This window comes from Maylandia zebra, linkage group LG6, assembly GCF_041146795.1.
Source record: "Maylandia zebra isolate NMK-2024a linkage group LG6, Mzebra_GT3a, whole genome shotgun sequence".
NCBI classification, from domain to species: Eukaryota; Metazoa; Chordata; class Actinopteri; order Cichliformes; family Cichlidae; genus Maylandia; species Maylandia zebra.
Genome location: NC_135172.1, coordinates 34,923,194 through 34,950,264, shown reverse-complemented (window position 1 = coordinate 34,950,264; position 27,071 = coordinate 34,923,194). Strand labels below are relative to the sequence as shown.

Sequence of the window (27,071 nt, the reverse complement as noted above, 5' to 3'; positions counted from 1 at the left end):
GACAGAGAGGGGAAATGCAAGAATAATCAAGATATAGGCAATACATGATTGTTTGAAGAAGAACAGCCATCTGCAAAAGAAGAAAGCCTGAAGGTTAGACTGAAGTGGTCTGGCATTGCAGAAGTGGCAGAGCTGTATATTTGTAGAGCGCTGCATTACGGAAATAAGGTGCAGCTTTTGCAGTTGATACTTGTTCATACTCCTTGATCTGCAATACAAACAACACAGACGACAGCAGAACCAAAACAGTAAAACTGCATGTTGTGTATGAGCTGAAAAAAGCTGAAATGCCTCTTGTTTAGTGTGATAGTAATTCTGTGTGGGTTCATCACTATGAGTGACCCCTTTCATGTTGCATACTATTTGTTCTCAATGAATACATATTCTCCTCTTAAAGCTTTAGATGGCACTGAATTGTTATTTTGCCTCATTTCGTTGTGGTTACATAACCTTATTTGAATTAGTTCAGCATCTGTTTTCTTTTTTAATTTCAGAAAACGTATTACCTCAAATAACAAACTCACTTTTTCTTTCGAGCTTCAAGGTTGCAGCCTTCTTTCTTATCTACACTGAACAGGAAGCTCACAACTTCTCGAATCATTCGAGCCATTCATGGCTGTGACTTTTACAACCATCTTTATCTGCACAGCTGACGACAGTAGTCAGTGATTAGCGTTACAATGACTATGACTATATATGACTTTTAAAGAAACACAATTACAGAACATGATTAAATTCCTCCTTTTGAATACTGTTGAGAGGCAATGAACATGACTATATGTAAGTTTTCATCTCAGCAGTCCATCATGTTCAAACTAGCATCCAGATTCATTTTGGTTTACAGATTCTTTCACTTTAGTCTTGAGTATCTTTCACTATATCCTACATATGGAAACACGTCCTAGTTTAGCACAAACTCAGCCATAAGTCATACTTCATAGAGCAAGTTTAATTACCATACAAACAAATCTGCACTTTTTTCTTGGAACCTGCTAAATAATCACTCAAATTACTGTTGTAGATAAAGTGAAGGTTATAAAGAATACAAAATACAACAACAAGATGATAGAAATATAATTATAACAATAAAAAAAATAGGCTTGTGCTCAGAATATGATTAATAGCAGATGGATAGATGGAAAGGTCTGTGAAAAAAAATTATGGTTTAGAAATTTTCTGCTGTGTTGGGTTGTACATACAGCCATGTGGAACTGGACTGATGCTACCGATATAGGATCTATGTTCATTCAACTAAAAATTTTTTTTTAAAAAACCCTCAACTTGATATAATCTCCCTCCAGGGTTCTGTAGGAAGTGTCAGTCAAAGTATCCTGTAAGGGTCAGGGATTAATTTTCTCAATATAAAATCTCTGAAATATAAAATATCTATTTAGAGTTTTGGTGTGTGGTGCACTTTTTTGCACACCTTAAGTTAACATTCTTCTATCAAATGTGCAGAAAAACAATATTCTTCTTTGTCCTCAACTTTTAATCAATAAAACTGCTACAGCAATTCTTAAAAAGTCTGCAGGCAGCCATGAATATTGCCTTAGGCTAACAAGCGCAAAGTCTAATCTGATTCTGGTACATGTCAAACATATCTGGCACCCAGGCGTACTCCTTTGGCATGCATGCAGCAGTTTGGGATGTATAGGAAGAGAGGAGAGTAAGAATCAGTTGGAAATAAGTGGGAGTCAAGTCAAATGCTCTGGGGGCTGAATAATTAAACCACTACAGAAGAGCCAGAAACTGCAATTTCTTGGGACTGGCTCTAAAAGTAAGCCAATCTCGATAGACTCCCATTTTAAAATGTTCATCTTCAGCCATGAAAATAACATGTTAGAGTCTAGTTCCAAAGCTAAAGTTAATTTACCTTACAGTTTTTACTGTAAGGTAAACTGTATGTGGATTTTTTTATGTTTTGGGGTTTTTTTTCTGTTCTTTTTTGCTCTTCTTATGGATTATGTTATGGCTAAAAATTAGAGTGTGCTTTGATGAATAGTATTTGAGCACCTGGTTGTACCTGATCACTGTGGGCTAGGCTTTTCGGTCACTGAACTGGACCTCTGGACCACGAATGTGCCTTTTGGAGGATTTTTTTATATACTGCATTTTCCGCTCTATAAGACGCACTTAGAATCCTTTAATTTTCTCAAAAATCAACAGTGCACCTTATGTATGAATTCTGGTTGTGCTTACTGACCTCGAACCGATTTTATGTGGTACACGGCGCTCAAAATCTGTCAGAAAATGTTTTAGTACGACTTTGGTAAGCTACGAAGCCACACCGCTTGATGGATTGTCGGAGCATTGTACTGTAGTCAGGAGTCTCGCGGAGTAATCTGGGTTCAAAACTCAGTCAGCTTCAGGTCTCAAATTCAATCAAACACTGCAGCATCACTGAGAGGTAAAAATTGTCTATATTCTTTCATCTTTAATAAAATGATCAGCGTTGCTGCTTTACCAGGTGTAACAATTAAGTTTAACATCCAGGCATCCATGAAAACAGAATTTATTAAATTTAACGGAGTTAGAAGTTAGCAGGAAGTTAGCTTGTTAGTTTCCACCTAAACATGATATAGCATGTTCATGACTGAGAGATTTCTGAAAAAATTAAAACATACAGCTCTGCTATCACTTCCAACATAAATGAAGACAGAAAACTAAACAGCAGTGATGTTTGTAGGGTTACTGAAGTTGGGCTAGCTGGTATATAATGATGTGCTACGTGATCACTAGCGACACAGCTATGTTAGCATAACAAACACAGTGAAGCTAGAGGACGAACCCTAATTTTTCCCCCCACTCGTTAATGAGAGGGTTCCCGATGGTTAAGGACAGAGGCAGTCGCATGGCAGGATGCTGTAAACGGACCAAACTTCAGTCAGAAGAACAACTGCGATAATCCATCCACAATATGAGGTTGGTCATTAATATACTGCAACAACATGGCAATAGGGCAGCTGCAAGAGAATTCAATATTAATGAATAAATGGTACGGAAGTGGAGGACCAAGAAGAAGAATGAGTTGAGTAAAATTTTATTTATCTGACTCTTTCATTTATAATCCGGTGCGCTTTATGTATGAAAACAGACCCGTTCATAGACAGTGCGCCTTATAATCCAGTGCACCTTATGATCTGAAAAATACAGTACCCTGCTATGAGGTACACCCCATCCAAGATATGCTTCAGTCACAGCTACATCGGTAAGGCCTGTGGAAAAATCATAGTTAGTTACCTCCTGCAGTGATAAATTAAGTACTTTGGCTGGTACATACTTGGATATCACATAAAAGTTGAGGTTTTGCTCTGAGGCAGTACATACCACTGTATTAAACTGCAGAACAGCACCCATAGAAAATATTAGTTTGTTCCCTTATGCTAGCACAAAACCAAATATCTACAGTCAAGTAAAAACTTTTTTCTTGTACTCACCCAATGACTGAACATAGTAAAAGTAAGTAGTGTAGTGATGCAGTATTAGTGAATATGAACATGTGTACAAAAACATTAAAACATTTTCTTGTTATGCTGATAGTAAATGCAAATATGTTTACCTTCTTTTCAAAATGTTAAAGCATATCAAGGTTAAATATATCAAAAAACATTTGCATTCGAAATGATGAAGACAATTTACTGCAAGGCTGCTGCATTAGTAACAATTCAGTGATTTATATAGTGACATGAGGTTATATTTTAGAAATGATTACCAGCAGTAACAGTGAAAGAAGACATTACATTTCTGAATGCTACAATGAAAAAGGTAAAGAGCATGTAAATTGTAAATACGTGTGGACATAGCCTTAATCTTAAAAAGGCAGAGGAGCTCTGGGAGGCAATTAACATGGCTCGAGACCAACCTTCTCACACCCTGAGTGAACCGCACTTTAATCATCATTACATAAATATTGCTCTTTGAATGAGACAGAAGACAGAAACCAAATTAAGTCAGCTGATCCTGAGAAAGTAATCCAGTGCATTCCAATGAGGCCATGCTTCACAGTCTAGCGGTCATACACCAGGCTGATTTCATATTCCATCTAATCAGGTACTTATTCCAGCTCTGCAGCGTGAACACGGTTAGATGCCAAGCAGGGAAAATCCTGTTATTGACAACAATGTTTGTCAACAAGAGATGGCTGTGATAGAGAGGAATAATTCAATGCAGAGATTATATGAGGCTCATTACGGCTTACAAAATAGTGTGAAATTACATTAACTGCAATAACAGGCCAGTAATTGTCTAGGAATGTGCAAGAGAGAGAAAAGCAGGACTGAGTTTCTTCCGAACATAAATAAATGATCTTTTTTCATTTAATCTGTTTTTTGCTCAAAGCGAAAATTTTAACTTCAAGCAAAAATATTAATCTTTAGCCATAAAAAACAAACAAACAACATACGTCTCAGTAAAAGATATTTTCATTTCAGATTGAATCCTGATATTTTTCTGGATTATTTTTTAAATAAATCATTCATTTTCATAATGTTGCCTTCAACATAGTGAAAAGGAACAGTGATATCGAGTGATTACACAAAACATGCTTCAGGGGTGTATGAAAAATTGGGCAATATGCCAAATTAGATTAAATTGTCTGTCTTAGACTCTAATTGCATTGCATGATGTTTAGTCGAATGGTTAAGAGGTTGTTGTTGTGTTTAGACAATGTGTAAAGCAAACAAAAACATAATTATGTTTGTTGTATTTGTACTATCTACTAATCACTTATATATTTTCTGATGCAAAGATGCAAAGATATTGTGCTGTGAACGACTGGAGTGACTGACTGAGCAGGTGAATTAATTACTAATGGTTTAATGGTCTATTGTTGTGTAGTTGTAGCCTTCCATGTTATAATTGCTGTTAACTTAAACACTTAATTAAAAAAAATCATTAAATAAAATATATTGAAATATTTCAAGCCATTTGCAATGTTTCAGTATTTTACAAATAATCTGCATTTTTCTGTTGCTCGGTAAATTAACCTAAGTAATTGAAATGTATTATTTTTGCTGACTTATTAATGTGCATGAATTCACATGAAATAGGTTAAACAGCTTTACAGGATTATAGATGAGTGATTCAGCTATACCTGGCTTGGATACAGTTGAAACAAAAATGCACTTTGTGTTTAGAAACCAACTGTGGAAAACATAAACTACTTATTGATCATTGTTTTTGCAGTACACAAGGAAAGGAAACATGAAATATAACTTGTTTTCATTCACTACTTTTTTATGGTATGGAAAAAGTAAAAAGTGTATTAATTCTGCGTAGTCTGTGGTTTCTTGAACCAGTCCTTACTTATCTAGCTATTTTCAGGTTCCTAGGGGACTTTCCATAATGCACTGAGCATTTTTACCAAAATTTGTCTTTTTCCTGTTTATTCTCTGTGCTGTCCTTTTTTCTCTTTTTTCCCCCCTCACCCTCAGCCTTACCCATACTTAATCCTGGTTCTGGTCCTGGTTCTGCTTGAGATCTCATCCTGTTTAAAGCGAGTTCTTCCTTCTCACCACCCCCAAGTGCTTGTTCATAGGGGATCAAAGGATTGTTAGCATTGGAGGTCATTTACCATACAGTGTAAAGCACCTGTAGAAAACTGTAGTAAAAAATTTAATTTTATTTAATTTTTGAAACATGTTTTTACTTAAGTTTAAGTAGAGAGAAAACATGTTTTTGAAATGTTTATGAATCATATATTAGGAGCCTGTGTTTGCTGGCACGTTTAGACTTTGTATTACCCTTTTGGAGGCTATCATTACTGGAAATGCACAATTCAATTCTTGTCAGAGAATGAGATGAGGAAAAGAGGAAAGGAGGATCAGCGTGATGCCGGGTAAAGTGGAGAGGACTGAGAAGAGCAGCGAAAAGACGTAGAAGGACCAGTACAGCTTGCTATGAGGTTCCAGGGGGAAGGGAGAGAAGCTGATGCTGTGAAGCTGTGATAAGTGCAGACCACCGACAGCGTGGCCTTTGATATCACAACACACCTGCTCCTCATTTTGTTCCCTGGCAGACCTCGCTGTCTGGAACAAAAAAACTCATAATCTCAACAGGAGGTCTTCGGCTTTTAAACAAACAAGGGCATGATTCTGCACGAATACATCGTTACACAAATATAAACAGAATGTCTGCAAAGGCTTCAGGCTGACTTTCTCTTCCCCACTCTCCTTCTCACAGCATAATCTCACAACTTGCAAAAGAGTGCAAACACCACAGTGATGCTAACAACTTCTATTAATAGTTGCACACAAAAAAGTTACTTTCTGATTTAATGTCCAAGGTTATATGTTTATATGTATATCCATCCGTTACTCCTCACAGGCACAAGAAATTCTTCACTAAAGTTTCAGCTTCAGTTCCTCTTTTCTATTTTTTGAGACACATGACACTCGGTGAGACGTTTCATCACTTTGAAAGGTCTGATCACACCAAAAAGTGACAGATTTATCCCATTCATCTAATGTTTTTGTTATAAGGATGCCAACTGAAAAGTGGTTTTGCCAGAAGCCTGGGGACATAGGAACACAATGGGGACAATAAACTGCTGTTATGAAGCCAGGATCACTAAATTAAGTTGCTGTACTACCTTGTTTTCTCTCTCTATCTCCACTTTGAAATGTTTTCAGTGGTTTTAAATTCAACATTGTTCCCCATATGCTCTTAGATGAAGAAGCTTCCACCTCCCCCGCTTCTCCTCTTCTTAGTTGGTCATTTTAGAGGTCACCATAACCACAGTAGATAATCTGTCTCCATCTCTTCCCATCCCTAACAAACTCTTCTGTCACACTAACCCTCTACATTCCTTCCTTCACTACATCCGTGAAGGATAGGTATCCAAAGCCTTCGTGATTTAAAAAAAAAATAAAACTGATGTGATCGTTTGGGTAAACGTCTCTGCTGTATAATAAAACAGAAAGAAAACATCTGTGAACTTATAAAGTATGTCTGTCATGTTTGGGGTCAAACATTAGACCACCTCTTATCCAGAAAACCTCAGTGCCAACCCTGCACTTACTCTGGTGCTCAGCAATACGCCCATCAAGGGTAATGGTGCACCCAGTTCCCTGGACCATCATTAATCAATTCTAGGACAGAAATTTATTCCGGATTCAAAGCCCAGAGGTCCTGTGAGTGCAGCCATTTCAATGGCGACACAAATGTTACATAGAGCAAAACATTTGTAGTTTTTTTTTTCTTGGAAGGAGTTTACCATCAGTCATTGAATAATCTGTAAAACCATATTTGTCATCTAGTAATTTATAGATCGCAGACCACAAAATATCCTAGCTGTAATGAGGAACAGGACATTAGTTCTTTTTTGTGTTTGACTTTAATGTACACGTGTTGTTTTTTTTACTCACTGCTAGTGCTTGCAATCATTATGCTTTGCTTCAATTTGAATTTGAACCCAGAAAAAACGCCCATTGTCTCCGCAAGACTTGTATGTCAAACATAATTAATCATTTAACAGAAAGATCAGTCTTCAAAAAATGTCATCTGGAGGTTTTTGGAAAATTATTGCAAAATCTGGAAGGACTACCAGTTTACCCCTCTCCTGTGGTTTACACCGAAGACCCACCCTAATCATATATAATATATTTAAATGAGATAATTGCATGTCACATATGTAATCAGGAAATCCCCTGCTCAAAGTGAAACAAGCTGATTTTGACATTTTAAAGCTGTTTAAATGCAGCCTGACATAAAAAAACCCAAAAAAAACCAAAACAGGAATTGCAGTGCAGTCTGTCCATCACATGCACTATTCTGTTTCAAAGTTTATTATGGCAAACACATTAAAAATAAATTATGCTGGTGCTTCAGTGAGTAACATACAGCAGCACAACTACTAATTGACAGATAGACAGGTAACATCGTCTATAGTTCACCTATCAGCCTACATGACATGCAGAAAAATGAGACCACACAGAAGATGACTCATATGCTCTCTTTGTCACATCTCTGACAACTGCACACTCTCTTAGTCCCTTTGTGTCCGTCACTTCATACAACATCTGTTCACTTATTGATGATTGGGAGGGGTTTTTTTCTGTGGCAGGAGCTGGAACTTCCATGCTGCCAAGTATAGAAGTGAATGCCACAGAAAGTGTGGGGAGGAAGAAGCTCATAGCAAAAGACAAGATGACAATTCTTTGAATTGAGAAATCAAAGAGAGGTAAGGAAGGGATACTGAGAGGGATGAAACAGATGGGAGTATTAGGAAGATGACAGAGTGCCACTTTTTTAGATAAAAATGAAAGGTGAAGTCTAAAAGGGAGCTTAGATAGAAAGGTAAAATCAGGAACAACTGTGCACATTTGTTTTTGTGTGCACTTGTATTTACCTTTTCATAATTTTTTAGTCAGTTTGTCAGACATTAAAGACCAAAGGAGTGTCATTTCATCACTCCTTTATCTCAATCTGTTGTTAAACCCATACGCAACATGTCTTACATACAAACACACTTTGTTTAATATTAAACACGCCGTCTTATATTATATTATTCATATCTCTCTCTCAGATGTTTCTTCAGTCAAAAAGCCTATCAGAAACCTAATGGAGCACAATACTGGCTGCAAAACTATCAGTTACATACTGAGATGTTCGGTGTGTCATTTGCCTTTCCTGCTTTGTGTGTTTGCTGGTGTGGGTGTCTAAGCTTGTTTGTTATTAGAAAAGCAGAGCTAAAAGGTCAAGCAAATCAAGCGTACAGAACAACTCGGCCCTCTTGTGCTAACAGTGCCAGCAGGGCAAGGAGCTTCTATTGTGTTATTTTCATTTTGATGCTACTTAGAAGGAAATAATTTTCAAGCTGCGTCGTGGCTCATTGTGAGAGTATTTGTCTGGTTACACGGGCCACTGTGTAAACATGGAGGCATAAGGCTTAGAATGACTAAACAAAAGGTAGGAGATGAGAGAAACTATGGCTATGGGTGAGTTAAGGTTTTGCTATCATTCATTAACTTCTCTTCAGGTGGCTGGTGTTCAGTTTTATCATTTCCACCAAGAGGTATGCCATTATGGTAATGTAATGTAATGTGAGACTGGAGCCAATATAAGAGAACTATGAAACCCATTTTGTTATGAATGGTTTTTAAATTGCTTTGATTTCTTGCAGCACTTTCACTAATTTATGACATTTTCACCATCTGTTCTTACTGTGATGCTAATTATGTACAAAACGCTGTATGTTAAAAAGCCTTCATCATTCCTGCTTTTTGTCCAGTTGTTTTTTCCAATTCTGCCGACATGAGAGAAAGTGATTTTTGGTAACAGACTGTCCGTGATTTACAGATTTTGAAAGTTCAGTTGTTCGGTAGCTTTTCTGCAGCTTCTAAAAACATCAGCAGATGCTGTTTCACAAATTATAGGTGTTACCTTTTTTGAGCGATTCCTGCTCTCTTCCTGTTTATTTGTGAGTGAAATTCATAATACAATGCTATATATTAAACCTAAAAAGTATTTATTGTGTCCCAATACTTAACATATGTTATTCTCAGATATACCGGACAAATCTAAAAGTGTTTTTTTTTGTTAGTTTTGACATCACTGAAGTCATCCACTCATTAGTGATTCTGGAAATGGTTAAAATGTGAAGATTCACCAGGCAAACATTTCCCATATTAGTTCTACTATTTGCATCACATTTCTGTATTTGATTTTGCAGGATGTTTGTCTATTTGCCTTTGCTGTTTATTTGTCTTTCCATTTATGTGCATTTCTTATATTTTAAGCTTTTTCAGATCCTTGTCCACATTTCACTCCTCAAACTGCCTGCCAGTCTCCGTTACATCTCCACCTCCTGCAACATAGCATCCTTTCCTGTTACTTAATTAGTCTCCAGTTGACTGAGAAACCGTAAAATGTATTTCTCACCATCTTTTCTATCAGTAACATGTGTAAATCATTAGTCCAGTTTTCTTAGAGTCTTAGCATTTTGCTGCTGGGTCAAGTATCTGCTGTAACATTTTTTAAAAAAGGCACTATTACCGCAAGGACAATGTTTGTTTAGTAGCTGTTATGCTGTTTTATTTAGGGTATTTTTCTAAATAAAGAACACATTCAACAGTTCTTTTCCATTGGATTTTAAAGGTTTAAATTATTGACATTAAAGGAATGAGAGCATGAACTGCTGTCAGTCTCTCTGTGTTAGCCTTAAAACCCTTCCAGAGTATATCCTTCCTGCCTGCTGAGACCCTGAACTGGATAAGTAGAGGAAAAGTTGATAGATGGATGGGCAGAAAAATCCAATAAACTAACTAAACAAACCAAACATAGGTACTCAAGAGGGGAAGAAAACAGGGAAAGCTACAAGGTGAGAAATAAAGCAGGAAGTAAACTGGAAAACAGACTAACACACACCAACAGGAAGATGAGGTACTTTTTTCAGTCTCAATATACCACACTGAAGGATGTCTCCATTCCTAAAGTGGTGCAGGAGAGATGAGAGAGAAGGCTGTCTGGAGGGACTATAATTGAGGATGCACTGATGTATCCTTTGTGCAAGTATTTTCGCTTTGAACTTGTAAAAGGTTCATGGGACTCAGCAGGAATAGACAAAATGACAAACAGAGGACCTTTCAAACTAGGAAGTGGCTTCTTTTAAGATATCTAATCAAACTTTCTACCCTTAACTGTTGTGTGTGGTTTAAAAAAGGTACAACATCTGGTCACATTGTGTCCATGTTGTGAATTAGAGCTAGGCTGTGCTTCATAAGTACAGGCTTGTTAATTAAACTTCCTGCAGAGCGGCATTGCCTGCTCAGCCTCTACAGATGGCAACTATAACCTGGTGGACTTTGTGCTCTGGCTTGAAGGAGAGTGTAGAATGTCAGACAGTTGTAACACAAGCTAATAACCTGCAAATTGATGCTGCTCAGGTGTAACAGAAAGAGATCAGCCGATACAACGAGTGGTTTCCCTATACAAAGAGTGGCATAATTGCATCTAACCAATTAGTAGTGGCCTGTATCAATGTAGCAAACTTCAGTGTTGTCCCAGAGTTCATGAAATTCAGTTTTAGATAGGGCATTATTTGACTCAATGACCTATGTAAAATGGGAGACTTACTTCCTTCTACATTAAAGTTGTGGAAACCACCCTTCTGAACCTACCATCACACTGAAGGTAGAAGCAAAGTCAGGTATTGGCTGATCAGTCTTGGACCTTCATAAGAAAGACCTCCTGAAACTACAAATGACAAATGAAAAAAAGCTCAAAGAAGAATTGGAACACTGCTAATGGACCATCAGTTACCCACACAGGATTAAGCCTGGAGGAAAGCTGTCAAGTGTTGCAAGGGTGTAAGAATCTGTATAGTGGATGCCATCCCTGAAGGAAAAACATTTACTAGACCTAGTAAGTCAAGAAGACTTAACTCAATTACTTCATTAATCTTCAGTTTAACACTAGAATTACTGAGCCTTTTTTTCCCTGGTACAAGTCCCTACTACTAGATTTACTAGTCCTGCGCAAATTTGCGTAAATTCCCCCGACCCTAACACCTCTTGGCACCCCGCTGAGATTTTCACAGGTCTTCAGCTCCATTGTTCTCCTGCTTTTGTTGTGCAAACACACCCTCCCCCAACCCCCAACCATGAGAGATTCAGGTCTTTCCTTCCCTGCAAGGCTACTTTACCTGCAGCGTACAATACACCATGTTAGTTTCTATGTGCAATATTTCTCATATGCAATATTAGTTCTTGTCAATCCTTGTCACTACATTGCATACCTGTCCATAAACATCTATACACAGAGTTGTACATACATTTATATAGCCACACCTTACATAATATGCATAAAGTCTAGTTATACACACACACACACACACACATCTATATCTACATATATATAGATGTGTGTGTGTGTGTGTGTGTGTGTGTGTGTGTGTGTGTGTGTGTGTGTGTATATATATATATACACACACACACACGCACATCTATATCTACATATATATAGATGTGTGTGTGTGTGTGTGTGTGTGTGTGTGTGTGTGTGTGTGTGTGTGTGTGTGTATACACACACCAATATTTTTGAATACACGTGTCCATATTTATGTTTCCAGATTGTTTGTATAGTGCACTTTCTATACCGTGCTCTTTGTACAGTTTTTATTTAGCCGCTTTTGTCTTGCACTGTCCACTGTTTTGCAATGACAATGCAGATTTTGCACTTGTGGGACAAATAAATGCAGATTTGCTCTGTGTGTGTGTGTGTGTGTGTGTGTGTGTGTGTGTGTGTGTGTGTGTGTGTGTGTGTGCGCGCTAAAGGTTTGAAGTTCAAGTTCAAACCAGACCATCCACATTTGTGTTCATGGCTTGGCTCAATGTGAACGTTATTGTCTAGACAAGGAAAAGAGGCAGATTATTGGGATACAGCCAACACCGGGTTTATGGAGTGGGTGGGGTGAAATGAAACAGTGCCTTCAGTGAAATGCTTTGATAATTTTTAACACTCTCATACTTAATTAAAAAGAAGTTCTATAACGAATCTGTTTTTTAAAGGTAAGGCATAGCCTACATTACCAGCTGATCCACATATTTTTGACAAATCCTCTACTACGTGACAGTATGCAGCTGCAACATGGAGATGTGGATCTCCAAACTGTGTGGCAGAGCAACCAAATTGAAAGTAATGTCAAGTTAATAAGCAACTTCAGCTCACGTTCATATATTCATATAATGAATTGTCGATTCCATCTCTTTCCTGACATTTTGTGTCACCTCCATTCTCAACAAAGAAGAATATATTTTTGTAAATTCTATTTTCCTAACTGGATCTCACTCCAAAGGTAATTAGCTTTTTGGCCTGTGTTGGTATTAGGTCTTCATTTTTCATAATTAGAACGAACCAAGAGGAGCACACACAAAATAGAAAAAGATGCCCTGGAGTACAGCAGATATTATTTTATTTCTATTCTCTTTTATACCAAAGACAGAAGCAATGGTGCTGTCTCCTCAAAGCTATCATCTTTATATGCTGAAAGAAGACTGTTTTTATTTCACAAACACACTGTTAACCCTTCAACAAAATACAAACAAAACCTTACTGGTTAAAAGGTGATGACTAAAATATCATTTTGTGTCCATAATATTCAAGGTTTATTGATACAACATTGGTTGTAACATCTTTTATTACTTACATTTCTTCTTGAGACACAAATCCCTTTGGGTTCTGCCAAATCAAACTTGTGGAGCTACCCACTGTGTTGACCCCCCGAATAAGGGAGCAGCTGAAGGTAGCTTTATTCTGCAATATCTCAGCTATGACCTCTATATCTGTACTCTCTATACTGAGAGAAAAAAAGGATTTTTTCTCACAGTGTCATTTTTAAATAACACAAAGCAACCTTAATGTGTGTCAGCCACAGTTTTTAGAAACCTACATTTGTGACCTGTCCTGTATGTCTTTGTACAATAGAAGGAAAGCCTCTTTGTGACAGTCCTAATGCCTAATCCATTGTTCCAACCTCTGATGTAACTGACACATCATGACTGCAGAAAATAGCTCAAATAGATGGCTCTGCAAACTCACATTAAATTTTGTCATGAGGACAAGAGAGAAAGAATTTCACCGCTCACTCAGAGAAACTTTTATAGAAATACGGGTGCAGGTGAAACTGTAACCATGCTCACTTTACCCAAAAGACTAGACACAAGTCCTAGTGTACCCTGGCTTTCACCCTATGTCTCCATCCTCCCCCAAGATTCTGAGTTGAATAAGTGGTTAAGTGGTGAGTAATGTGTAAACAGGATTTTAGTGTAGTTAGTCAAGAGGAGGGTAGATGCATCGTAAGATAATATTTGGATTATTGCCCAATCTTTGTGGTCCTGTCTTGTAGCAGTGCCCTTAATTAGTGTTTACAACGAGCTCATATAGTGCCCAGCTTTAGGCAATCATGTTCTAATGTAAGTTATTGATCTATAAAGTAATTTCTCTTAGATGCAGTGGCGTAGGAGTCGTGCACAACAAGTGAAGATTGTCAATACAAACTGACGACACTGAATGTACTTAATTGTTTCACACCTGGGGTACTGGCCATGTTCCAGCAGCATATCTCTTTGTCCACTGCTTCTACCAAGTGGGTAAGTAAGTAATATTGCATGGAGTAGCTTTCAGTTATTTCTCTCAGCTGCAGGCTGTTCGCAACATTTTTATGGGAGCTACGATGCAAAACTTGCTTCAATTAGAATATAACATAAAAGTAATCCATCCATCCATCCTCATCCGCTTTGTCCGGGGCCGGGTCGCGGGGGCAGCAGCCTAAGCAAACATAAAAGTAAATGACGAAAATAATTTCTAATAAAGATCAGCAATGTGGATTTAATAATGATTACTTTCATTTCTATTTCATTTCACTTAATTTTCCTGACAACTTCAGTCTCTTTCACACACCTGTTTCACTTTTGCATGTGGTAGCCTTTCTGGATTTTATGTCACTTTTCATTTCTCATCCTGCTGTGTTAGTTAAACTAACAACTTCATTCATCATTATAAAGTATTTGATCTCTAAGGACGTCTTTTACAGTGATGGCTGTTTGATAACTACCACACCAAAACTTTGAGAATTTGGTCAAATTTGTCAACATAACAATCATGAGGATGCTTGTTATATGTAATTTGTTGGACAAAGACACACTTTTTTGTAGTTTTGCCTCTGTACACTACAATTAAAAATACAACCAATCAATATATAAAAGAAGTGCAATCTGTCAACTTTAGTTCAGAGAGCATTACAAAAATGTTTGTGTTTGTGTAAATTGCCCATAGGTGTGAATGCGGGAGTGAATGTGAGTGCAAATGGTTGTCTGTCTCTGTGTGTTGGCCCTGTGACAGACTGGCAACCTGTCCAGGGTGTACCCTGCCTCTCGCCCTATGACAGCTGGGATAGGCTCCTGCGCCCCCCGTGACCCTGAAAAGGATAAGCGGATGGATGGATGAAAATCCTTTGAAGTCAATGACTTCCTGAAGACTAGAATCCATAAATATCACCAAGTGCTATGTTTTCTCTATTGTTAGGCCTTCACTGCAGCCACTTTCAGTTGTGTCATATTTGTGTATCTTTAGCATTCAGTTTTGTATTTAATAACTCAAATCAGGCGACTGATCATTGAAGAATATCAAAGTTCTTTGCCTACAGAACCTCTTGGGCTGCTTTTACAGGATACTTTATATTCCATCCTTCTGGTACAAGTACCTTGGTTACGTCTGTCCAAAGAATTTATAAATTTTTACTACCACTACTACTACTACTAATAATACTAATAATGATACTAATAATAATGATAATGAATCTTCCTCTTAACCCTCTTAATCCTCTGTGCTTGGTACCAGACAACTTTGGTCCTGTTAGCTGTAGTACACTCATACCTCTATGGATCTGGTGCTTAGGCCCTATTTTTGTGCTGCCATGATCAGAGCTTTTGTGCTGTTCTTTAAGCAGGCCTTTTTTAGCCACTGGTAGGATATCTTGATACCAGCCATTTCCTCTATCTGTCAATGGTACAGCCCATAAAGGGATGGGACATTGATTCATGACAGTTCCTCCTCCTGTTCCTCTTCAGCGTCTGTCCTCAGCTGCCTGAGGAGCAGCCCATCTCCATGTGTTTCATTCTGGATTGTGCCCTCGACACTTACTAATTCTTGCACTTCCTCTTTCCATTTCTTACTGATAGGGAGTATGTACTGATTGCTTGGATCTTATTCCTGATGTTCAGTGTATTCTTCAACGCCTGTTCTGCCTTCTGATCTGGGGGATACACAGGCACACAGGTTGCCCTGCGTGTCTGCTATTCTGCCTTCTGACAGTTCCACCCCTGCAGTTCTGATCACCTTCCCCGTTTCATTTGACCACACTTATCCTGTCCGAACAACATCTCAGTGACCTCTTTGTAGAACATTTCTAAATCTATAATTATTCCTTCTGGTTCCAAACTTTGAACATCCATGACTTTGGAAAGAGATTATAACACATTTAAGAGATAACAGCAGTCCCACTATTTTCCTTTTTTTTTTTTTGGTCATTTTCATTCTTTTTTTTAATATCTTCCTGGAAACCTAGAAGATGTCCAAATCTCCTGTAATGCTAAGAATACTTGTTGTTAACCACCATTAATATTTAAACAGAAGCTGTTATTATTTATTATTTAAGATGAATTCTCCCTGTTCACCTGTAAATGAATATGCTCCCTGTATAAAAAATGCTGGAAAACCAAACTTCATATCTTCAAAAAGCTGGAAACAATGTGCGAATGTTTCATGCTTTATGTGTGTGTGTGTGTGTGCATTCTTGAATATGTAAACAGAAATACCTGTCTACTCACATTGTTGCTCCACCTTCTTTTTGTAACATTTATTTGTTCATCCCAGTAACTCTCATCAGAGAAAGCAGCAGGATCCCGTTGGCTCACATAAACGTCTCACTAATTCATCAAGGTAAGGACCGTCTGATCTCTTCTGAAATTATGAAAATACAGAAAGAAAAAAAAGAAACAAACAATAAAAAACTGTGCTAATACAATATGAAACAAAAGGTTTCTTGTTGGTATAATATAAATAACAAACAGAACAAAATTAAATAAGTTTAATATAAATATAACAAGTAAAAGATCATTTTGTTTGTTATATATGAAAACAACTGATCCAATGAATGGTGGCTTTCTTTGTTTTTGAAAAAAAAAAAATTGAGAAAATGGAAGAATGAAAATGAATAAAATGTAAAAAGTAAACACAATTACACAAGTGCCGTTTTATACTTTGCTGTGATTTATAAAACCATTTAACATCTGGTGATGGAATGTGTGTTTATACCACTTTTAAAGAGGCACTGGCTCCTCGCATAGGAAAGTTTTAACTTTTATCTTCTTATCAACTCACTGACAGGTTAAATAAGATCTGTTTCGGTGGTGTACACTTTTACATTTAGTTCTTTGTAGGTGACCCATTTTAGCAAGTGCATTTTCTGGATTGCAGATGCCGAAATGGCACAATAGGTGCAGTTATGAAAACATATGCAAATAACACCCTGATCTCTGTGACCTAAAAGATTTAGGATTATATTTAGGAAAACACATGGTAAGAATAAATACAAGTCAAACAATTATGTTTGGTGATTTCATAAATATATTTAATATAAATATATACTCCTAAGAAATAATTCTTTGGGGATGTTGAAAAAGTTTTTGAATTTTAAATGTAATTAGCATAAAAGGTAATTTGTATCTTTGGAAACAATAGTTTGACAAAGAAAAAGTAAACGTAATATGTCAATAATTTACATGCAATGTAAAAAACAGAGAGTAGGAGATGAATTACACATTATCACCATTTCATGCTACCATGATGACGGTTTTCGTCATCTTGCCTGCCAAAGCATGATTGACTTTTGTTTTTTCAGTGATAAAAAACTACTGCATTCCATGCAGGTGGTGTATTAGTTATGCATACACATCTGAATGAAAAGGATTGTTGTAAGACAGGTGCATTGTGTTTCACCCTTTACTTTTGATTACAACCAGAAGAATTCAGGTCAGTGAGTCTATCTCAGCGGTCATTGGGCAAGAGGGCGGGCACTTCCTGGACAGGCTGCCAATCTAAAGCAGGATCGGTGCATAGAGACAGAAAACCATTTATGCTCATATTCATACCTATGGCCTGTTTAGAATCATGATGTCCTTTGTCTGGAGAGAGTTCTCTGGAGAGAACCCACAAAGACACGGGGGGAAGATACACATTCCACACAGAAAGGCCCAAAGCTGAATATGAACCCAGGAGCTTTTTGCTGTGATATAATTCACTGCTTTACAATATTTCAGCCTTGTTGCCAAGTTTTCACTCTTCACTCTATTTCATTTTCAGATTACAAAGCTTAACTGTACTTTCTATTTAATTTTCCCCCTCCTCCTATAAACAGACACTATGGAGGTACCCAAAACAGGTTTCCCAGCACCACCGTACCCCGGTCCCCCTTTGGACTACAACGCTGTTCAGCCTGTTGTTCAGCCTGTTGTCCAGCCTGCGTTTCAGCCAGTTGTCCAGCCTGTTGTTCAGCCAGCTGTTCAGATTGGTGAGAGATCAGAAGCTACCAGTCATTTTATTTAAATAGTTCGCCTGTATTGCTCTTTTATGATTTGCCACTTTAGTCGGTGTGGTTGAAGGTTTTCTTCAGCTTTTGTTAAGATTGTTTAAAGTTAAATATCTTTTCTTTATGTCCAGTTCAACAGCCTGCATACCAATACAATGCACTACAACCTCAGGTTGTGCAGCCAGGTGAGCGTCTTTCTTCAGTTCAATATGAATTTGCAAAATTAAGCAAAAACTGAGATAGTTCCAAATCCAGTCTTCATGGTGTTTTAGTGAGGAAGTATTATTGTTATTAAAGTAATCAGAAGAGTGTGCTTTGTTGTTTTTGCAGTGAGTCAGGTGGTGGTGATGCAAAGTCATCTCCCAAAAGATGTTCCTGGACAGATGAAGTGTCCTCATTGCCAAACCGATGTTGTGACTAAAACAGAGTACAAAATTGGGATCCTCACCTGGATAATTTTTGGCGTATTACTACTTGTAGGGTGAGTTAAAAACCCCAGCACACATGACCAAAAAAACCCTCATACACGCTCCAAAACGTCATACAGGAGTGGTTACTCAACAACACATAAATATATTATAAATATTCTAGTAAAAACCGAGACAGTGAAAAGCAAACAGTTTACATTCAGATGTTTTACAGAGTGTGATGCACCTCAAATCCGTTCAGGTCTACAGAAAGCTTTTAAAATTAAACAAAACAAAACAGAATTTGGTCTACGCTGAAGTTTCCTTTTTTAGTAAACTAATTAAATTTAGGACCCAGAATGGAATATGTGTACAAAGAAAATATTCCATTGTATATTAGATAACTCAAGAGCAGTTTGTCAATTCCTGTTGTTCTTGTTATATAAATATAAATGGTGTAATATATATTTGAAAAGCAAAAAGCAAAGGGATTACCATAATATACGTGTTACTGTTGCTGAAAACACAGACAAAAATTACTTAATATTATCACTACATACATCATAGTTACAAACAAAACAACAAATCGTTGGCAATATGGTGACAATGCAAGACAACGTGAGGATTGTTATTGAAGTCAGTCTTCTTCTCACTGCATGCCCATTAATTCTGGTAAGCAACTAACAGATGTGTGAGTTCTGTGAGTTCAAGATGTAGACTTGTTTATCGACTCTGCCTAATCTTTAACAAACATTCAGCATAACTGATCATTCACACGAGGAACTTAAGCTTTATGTTAAACCTGTGTAATATGTGATGTGATCATTATTTTGATGCCATTTTGTTGGTTCAAACCAGCTGCTGGCCTTGCTATGTGATCCCCTTCTTCGTCAAAGAATGCAAGGATGTGGAGCATTCCTGCCCCGCCTGTAACAGCGTAATCCACATCCATAAGGTCCTATGAAGCAGAACTACAGTTTACCTTCTACTGGACCAACAGCAGCAAGGCAATATGTGTTTTACCTGTATATGTACTGAACATACTGATAAAAGCTATACATATCAGCAATAAAAGAGCTTTCTTGTTTTCCAGGTGATTACTTGAATCATGTTAAAAAATATAAGTTAATTATCAGGATTGTTTTTATTTGTTTTTTTTAAACTTGTAGTGAGTGGTGTGGTCTTGGTATGAAATACCTCAGTGATGAAGTGAAATGAAGGATTATATGTATTAAATGAACTCTAGGGGACTTTTTTTTTTTTTTTAAATATTCCTACGAGTGAAATTTGTATATTTTTCCACCTAAAGTTATTATCTTGATTTTCTTTTTGATGGCATATTGAATGTTTTTAATCAAATTCATATTAATTAAATATAAAAAGACAGCAAAACTGATAACAATACAACAGAAGATAACATGTCAATATTGACCAGTGATCATATTTTAGTCTTTTAAAAACACTGGACACTTTTCATGCAACATAAACTTTAAAAAAAATAAATAAATGTATTGTCACCCAATAGGTATTACCTAAATCACTCATACAGTTTCTCTTGGCTTAATTCTGTTTACATTTAAGTCTTTTTAATTACAATAATAATTCACTGTTTGTAAGATGGAATCATGATCTACAAATAAATAAATGTTTAATTATCAGTGAAGTGCAACATTTCTTGACTGTATAACTGAAGACTGCAATAAAGTCAATAAATATTCCTTATATAAGAAAACAGGTAAATTTAAGTTTTAACCCAACATTTACTCTTTACTACTTTATTTGCTCTTTTATAAATGAGAAAACAGATAAATAATTTGATGGGTAATATTGGTAAAGTAAGGCATAAATGTAAAAGTTTTTTTATTCAATAGAGGGATGTGTGTGTTTTTGTGTGTGAACTGATTGGTGCAATATTAAAATATAATTTATATGCGGGTCTGGTTACATAAAAGGTTATTTGAGCTTCACCTTTAAACTCTGAGTAACCTTAGCCAAAATTATTTTGTACATTAGGCTAAAATAGTTTGATCATCAAACATTTTAGTGCAAAAATAACAAACCCACTGGACTCACAATATTTCCATGCTTATTTACTGTCCGTCTGTTTTAGTTACTTAGACAAACTAGCCTGTTTGTCATGTTGTTGGGTTGTGGACCCAGCGTTTTATGTTGTTGTTGTTGTTGTCGTCGTCGTCGTCGTCGTCGTCTGTGAAGGTTCTCAGTCATGCAGGTCATCGTAGTCTACAGTGTTGGGTAAGTTACTTTAAATTAGTAACTTAGTTACATTACTAGTTACTTCTATCAAAAGTAACTCAGTTACTTCAAGTTACTCGTTACTTTCAAAGTAACTAGTTACTAGGGAAAGTAACTTTGGTTTTACTCAGAATTCTCTTGTTAATGTGTTGCTTCCATAACTTTGCCAGTCTTCTAGCTTACTTTCTTGCCACAAGTGCACTGTGCCACCTACCAATAGAAAGGAAAAAATAATGTGCATATTTCCACGAGAGAAATCCCAGGCCTGGACCATCATTGACCGCTGCCATGATTCCAGCCTACGTCACAGCGTCATGTGCGCTTTTTACATCCAACACAAAAACTGCAGTCGTGGTGCTTTCAATTGTACTCAGAACTCGGAAATTCTGCCTTCCTAATGGGAAGATGTAGGTTACACCAGACTGCAGATGAGCTGCTTACAGGGCTGGACTGGGACAAAAAATCGTCCCGGGTGTTTTGACTAGAGACTGGCCCACCATATATAGGAAAAATCATAAAGACTTTGAATGAAAACAAACACTGTTGTGACAGTGATGAACACTGTTTTGATGGTATATATGCATCAATCTATCAATCGTTTGTTGTAAGATTCAGATAATTATTTTTTAAAAGCCAGATATTTTAAATGAGAATAAGAAAGAAAAGTATTTCTTTGTGCCCCCCTCTCCCTGTTAATGCCCTACCTGCCGCCTTGGCAACACTTTGCTAGACCTGCCCCTGCACAGTTACCAGCTGTCAGCTACGTAGAAAACGGATCCTGGTGTTATTTGTCTCTCAGAAACAGTTCATAACTTCCCTTCAACTCATTTATGTCACCTATAGGGTAAACCTGTTTCTCCATCACCTTCTCAGCCCTGATGATTCAGTAAGGACATCTCCTGGTTTCATTTTCACGTTTTCCTCTCACCACATATCATGACCAGCAGCTTTTACAGCTGTGGCTCCAGCAAACATCAGCTGATACTAGAAATTAATATTAAATAAATTTTAACAACAGCTGATCAAGCTTAAACGTGCTGCTGTTGTTTAGCGCGATATCCGCTGGTTTCTTCTTTCTGGCGCAAAGTGGGCGATAAATAAACAAGAGAGAAAAGCCGATCAGCTGATCATTGATCAGTTTCATGACTGAAGTAGAAACAGGAGAACCAGGGGAGAGAATGAGAGAAGAAGAAGCAGCTGTGCAGCGTAAACACAGAATAAATCCAGCTTTGTGTCTTTTTCATTCTAGCTGAAGTACGGGACAAACTGTGCTCCCTTTCACCTCAATACGAAACGCATAATATTTTCTCTGAATACGAGACGATTCTGTTTTTAGGGGACGGTTGGCAACTTTACTAACTAACCTTATGAACAAAATAAAGTTCAACATCACTAACATCATAGCACCCACCCAGCTGTATAGTAACTCCGTCATGCTAGCTAGTACGCAGTAGGAAAAAGTCAGCATAATGAAAATAAACTGCACCTAAACTTGGTTTATATCTGACACAGATAGACTGCAGGTCATAACTTCTTACCTGAAGTTCAGTTCACACCGGCGGGTGTGAACTGAACTGACCGGCCCAGGATGTGGCTTACTCACATCCTGGGCCATCTGACCTCAGGAAAACGCCTCAGGAAATCACATCACTGATGGTGGATTCTGCTTTGTACAAAGTCAGGGCCCTGTTACACAGGGCTTCCTAATCTGAATCAGAGTCTGAAGACAATGAAGAGAGGAGGAGGCTCTTTGTCTTTGCTGGCTCCTTTGTGGTGGCATCTTTACACTGTTCCTGCAGCAGGGCCTAAAAGCTGGTGCAAACCTCTTCTAGCTCTCCCCTTGCAAGACACTTTAAATCCTCGGGTCAAGCACAGTAGCTATCTGGAGCCACTGATGGTTGAGTGTAGCTACACGTTGGGATACGTCCTTTGTGAAGGCAGTCTTAAATTTCATCATGTAGTTTGAGTCATCATCTGAGACATCCATGGTGTAATGCAGGTGGCAGAAAGCAGGTAAAATCACTGAACATGAGACATATGTCTCACCTCTAAGAAGTTCAGTCACAAACCTGTAGTAGACAGTTCAAGAAAGTAATTATTAATCTACACGAAAACTTATCAACTGTAGAACTTTTTGAAGAAATGGTAACAATAAGTTGTAAAAAATATTTTTATTTAAATAAATAAATAAATAAATAATTTTTTATTTATATAGCACCTTTCAAGACGTATGCAGCACTTTGTGATTCTAAGTCATAAAAAGATTTAAAAAGAGAAAATAAAACAGGCAAAAAATTAACCAAAAGCAGTTTTAAAAAGGTAAGTTTTGAGTTTTGAGTACCTGCATGGATGAAGGACAATTGCCAGTTTTTGGAGTTTTATCAGCTCTGATGGATTTAAAATGACTAGCTTTTGATTTTGTTTGTCTAAAGCAGCTAAAACAGCCTCTTGATTCTTTAGTAGATGAGAAACCATAACCAACGTTCAATTCTACCGTATGGAAACATCCTGTATGAGTGGCTCTTTCTCAATCAATCAATCAATCAATCAATCAATCAATCAATCAATCAAAATTTATTTATATAGCACATTTCTAAGACCGAAGTACACCAAAGTGCTTTCCAGTAAAATCGCAGTACAAATAAAATCACACTAAAATATAAATTACAAATATATAAAATATAAGATAATTACATAATCTAAATACAGAGCCAGATGTAAATTACCCTAATTCGCCTTAAATGCCACATCAAACAAATACGTTTTTAAACGTGATTTAAAAGACTGAATGGAATCTGACGCGCGAATATGAAGAGGGAGAGTATTCCATAGCCTGGGTGCAGCAACGGCAAAGGCACGGTCTCCTCTGGTCTTCAGCCGAGACCTAGGTTGCACCAAGAGCAGTTGGCCCGATGATCTTAGTGCTCTCTGAGGGCTGTACAGACAGAGGAGATCAGCTAAGTAGTCAGGTGCCATATTGTTTAAAATTTTATAAGTAAACAATAGAATTTTAAAATCAATTCGATATTTGATAGGAAGCCAGTGTAAATTTTTCAGAACAGGGGTGATAGAGTCAAACTTTCTAGTGCCGGTCAAGAGACGTGCTGCGGCATTCTGGACCAGCTGCAGACGCTGCAGAAGAGAAGATTGTAGACCCAAGTAGAGTGAGTTACAATAGTCCAGTCTTGACGTAATGAAAGCATGAATGAGTTTCTCCATATCTTTGTGTGCTATGTAACGTTTAGCCTTAGAGATTAGGCGTAGTTGATGAAAGCTAGTTTTTACCACAGTAGAGACCTGTTTGTCAAGTTTGAAGGAACTATCCATGAAAACTCCAAGATTCCTGGCAGTATCAGTAAGGTAGTTAGCAACAGGCCCAAATGTGCCAGTCAATTGTCCCAGAGGCATATTTCGGTCAAAAACAATAATTTCTGTCTTCTTTCCATTTAAAGTAAGAAAGTTACGTGATAACCAGTCCTTGACATCACTCAGACAGTCAAACAGAGGATGTGGTGAGGATAAAGCATCCCCAGTCAGGTGAAGGTAGATTTGAATATCATCAGCATAACAGTGAAAAGAGACATTGTGTTTTTCAAAAATGGAGCTCAAGGGCAACATATACAGAGAAAACAACACAGGACCCAGTACCGAGCCCTGGGGCACACCACAGCGGAAACGGGCAGAAGAAGAGGAATATTTTCCCATCGTGACGGAGAACGACCTCTCAGAAAAATATGATTTAAACCAAGATAAAACATTTCCTTTGAGGCCTACTACATGTTTCAATCTTGCCAAAAGGATATCATGATCAACCGTATCAAAGGCTGAGGTCAAATCCAATAGTACTAAGACCGCAGAGCGCCCAGAGTCAGCAATTAAGAGAATGTCATTAAAGACTCTTAGTAGGGCAGTTTCGGTGCTGTGACGCGGTCTAAATCCAGACTGAAATTTATCACTTATACCGTTTCTCTCTAAATAGGTCTGTAGTTGCCGAAGCACTATTTTCTCTAAGACTTTTGACATAAAAGGAAGTTCAGAAATCCGCCTGTAATTAGCTAGAATGTTACGATCAAGGGTACTTTTCTTGATAACAGGTTGCACGACTGCATGTTTAAAGACAGTCGGAACATAGCCAGATGACAGTGAGAAGTTCATTAGAAATAAAATACAAGACCCGATTGTATTCAATGCATCCTTAATGATACGAGAGGGAATAATGTCGTGCAAAGAATTTGAGCTTCTCAGATTATTAATTATTTCCTTTAAAGTCAAAAATGACACAGGTTCGAACTGTTGGAAAACCGTTGAACATTCAGAAGCTGGGGCTTGATTTACTACCAAAGAATGTGTGGCCCTTAACAATGAGATTTTATCTATAAAATAATTTAGAAATTTTTCGCAGAGGGCCGGGGAGGCACCCATTGAAACATCCGAACAGGGATTAACCACTGAATTAAAGATTTTAAACAGGACTCGAGGATTATGGCTGTTATTCGCAATAATGTTTGATAAAAAAGAAGTTTTTGCCATTTTGGCAGCCTTCTGGAATTTAGACCGGCTCATATGCAGGATGTCAAGGGACACCTGAAGATGATCTTTTTTCCATCTTCTCTCAGCTCGACGACATTCACGTCTAAGAGCGAGGATGGATTCATTTAGCCAAGGTTGGCGTGAGGTTTTACGGCGTCGAATCTTTACTGGAGCCACAGTATCCAAAATAGAAGTACATATAGAGATGAAAGAGTTGACTACGCCATCAACCGAGAGAGGTGCATTACTGATGTCTTCATAACAAAAATAATTGGCAAAGGCCGCAGAAAAAAGAGCAACAGCCTCAGAATTAATCGGACGTGATAGGCTCGGTGGACCCTCAGAGTTCAGTTCCATATTGCATGACTGAACATCAAACATAACTGGGAAATGATCCGAAATCCCAGCATCATTGATGTCTGTGATGCAAATGTCCAGTCCATATGACAATACCAAGTCCAGCATATGCCCTTTAATGTGGGTTGATTTCCTCACCCACTGAGTAATATTAAAAGAGTCAATAAGGGCAAGAAAGTCCTTAGCCAATAGGTCCTCCTCGCAGCATAAATGAATATTAAAATCACCACAAATAAGTACACGATCATAACTTAAGAAAATAATTCCTAGAAGATCAGCAAATTCACGGATAAAGTCCTTGTTGCGCTTCGGAGGTCGATACACCACCGCACAGAGGGTCCGGGGGGAACCGGACAACTCCAGTAGTTGTACTTCGAAGCTGGAGTGCAAGGTGGGAGGCAGTTGCCGCACTCGGAATTTACTTCTAAAAACCGAGGCTAGCCCTCCACCCCTGCCCGCAGTCCTAGGAGAATTAAAGAAAGCACAGTCCAGTGGAAGAAGTTCCGAAAAGGAAGAGGACTCACCAGGGCGAATCCAGGTCTCTGTTAGAAACAGGACATCCAGCCTTGATGCAAGAAAAAAGTCGTTTACAACGAAGGATTTGTTCACCAGTGACCTAGTGTTTAGCAGTGCCATACGGAGCGTAGCCTCGTTGACGCTACTGGGAGCACGTCCCAGCCGACGAAGATTACTGTAATCCACACCTCCTCCAGAGGCCCGCTTCCAGCTCCATACAGGTGGACACTCAGCTGGTAGAACCGAATGGGCTTGCTGGCCAGCATAGCGAATCCATCGATGACGACACAGTCTGAAGGTATGCTGGGAGGGCCGCAGGTTGTCAATAATGGAGCAGTAACCAATCACTCCATGTGCTTTTAGGTAAGCTTTAATACGAACGCGAAAACCACTCCGCTTACCCCGTTTCCTATATCGTTTCTTGTGCGGTGTAAAAAGAGGCAGGTAATCCGTGCAGGCGGGAGTATGTGGTCGAGACTGGGAAAAATTCCCTAAGTTCCAATATAGATCCGGCTTTTGGTGATTCAAGGGTCGAAGATTTAAAAGAGTTTGTCGATCATAGGCAATCAGGGCAGTAACATCCGGAAAGCATATAGAAAGTAATAAAACAAAGAGAAAACAACACTCAGGAAGACGGACCCAAAGACGGCTTGCCGTACACACTGGTGCCATCTTGCGCGGTGTAGTTCCTCCATATTAGCAGGGCTGTCTTTAATGCATCTAACTTTGCTTGCTTTTCAGTGTAATAAAGCTGCTGAATTTTACTCGGAATAGTGCTTCGACACGGCATTTGGAATGTTGGATCACCTGACGCTAACTGTAACACATTTTTTGACGCCCCTATCTTCTACCACTGATAGTGGTCTACAGTCCAGAGCAATCCATTTTGCGAGATAATTTGTAAGTTTGTCCGATGCTGACTT

The 27,071-nt window shown here is 38.0% G+C and overlaps 1 protein-coding gene across 1 annotated transcript; it reads left to right on the top strand.

The window, feature by feature from the left end:
* Positions 1-14,040: 14,040 nt before the first annotated feature.
* LOC101470745 (lipopolysaccharide-induced tumor necrosis factor-alpha factor homolog) lies at positions 14,041-20,114 on the top strand. The gene is made up of 6 exons (XM_004539044.5): positions 14,041-14,087; positions 16,372-16,437; positions 17,915-18,067; positions 18,217-18,270; positions 18,416-18,566; positions 19,351-20,114. The coding sequence occupies exons 3-6, from the start codon at positions 17,920-17,922 to the stop codon at positions 19,454-19,456; spliced, it is 459 nt and encodes a 152-aa protein (XP_004539101.2). The 5' UTR covers positions 14,041-14,087; positions 16,372-16,437; positions 17,915-17,919; the 3' UTR covers positions 19,457-20,114.
* The last annotated feature ends 6,957 nt before the right edge of the window (positions 20,115-27,071 follow it).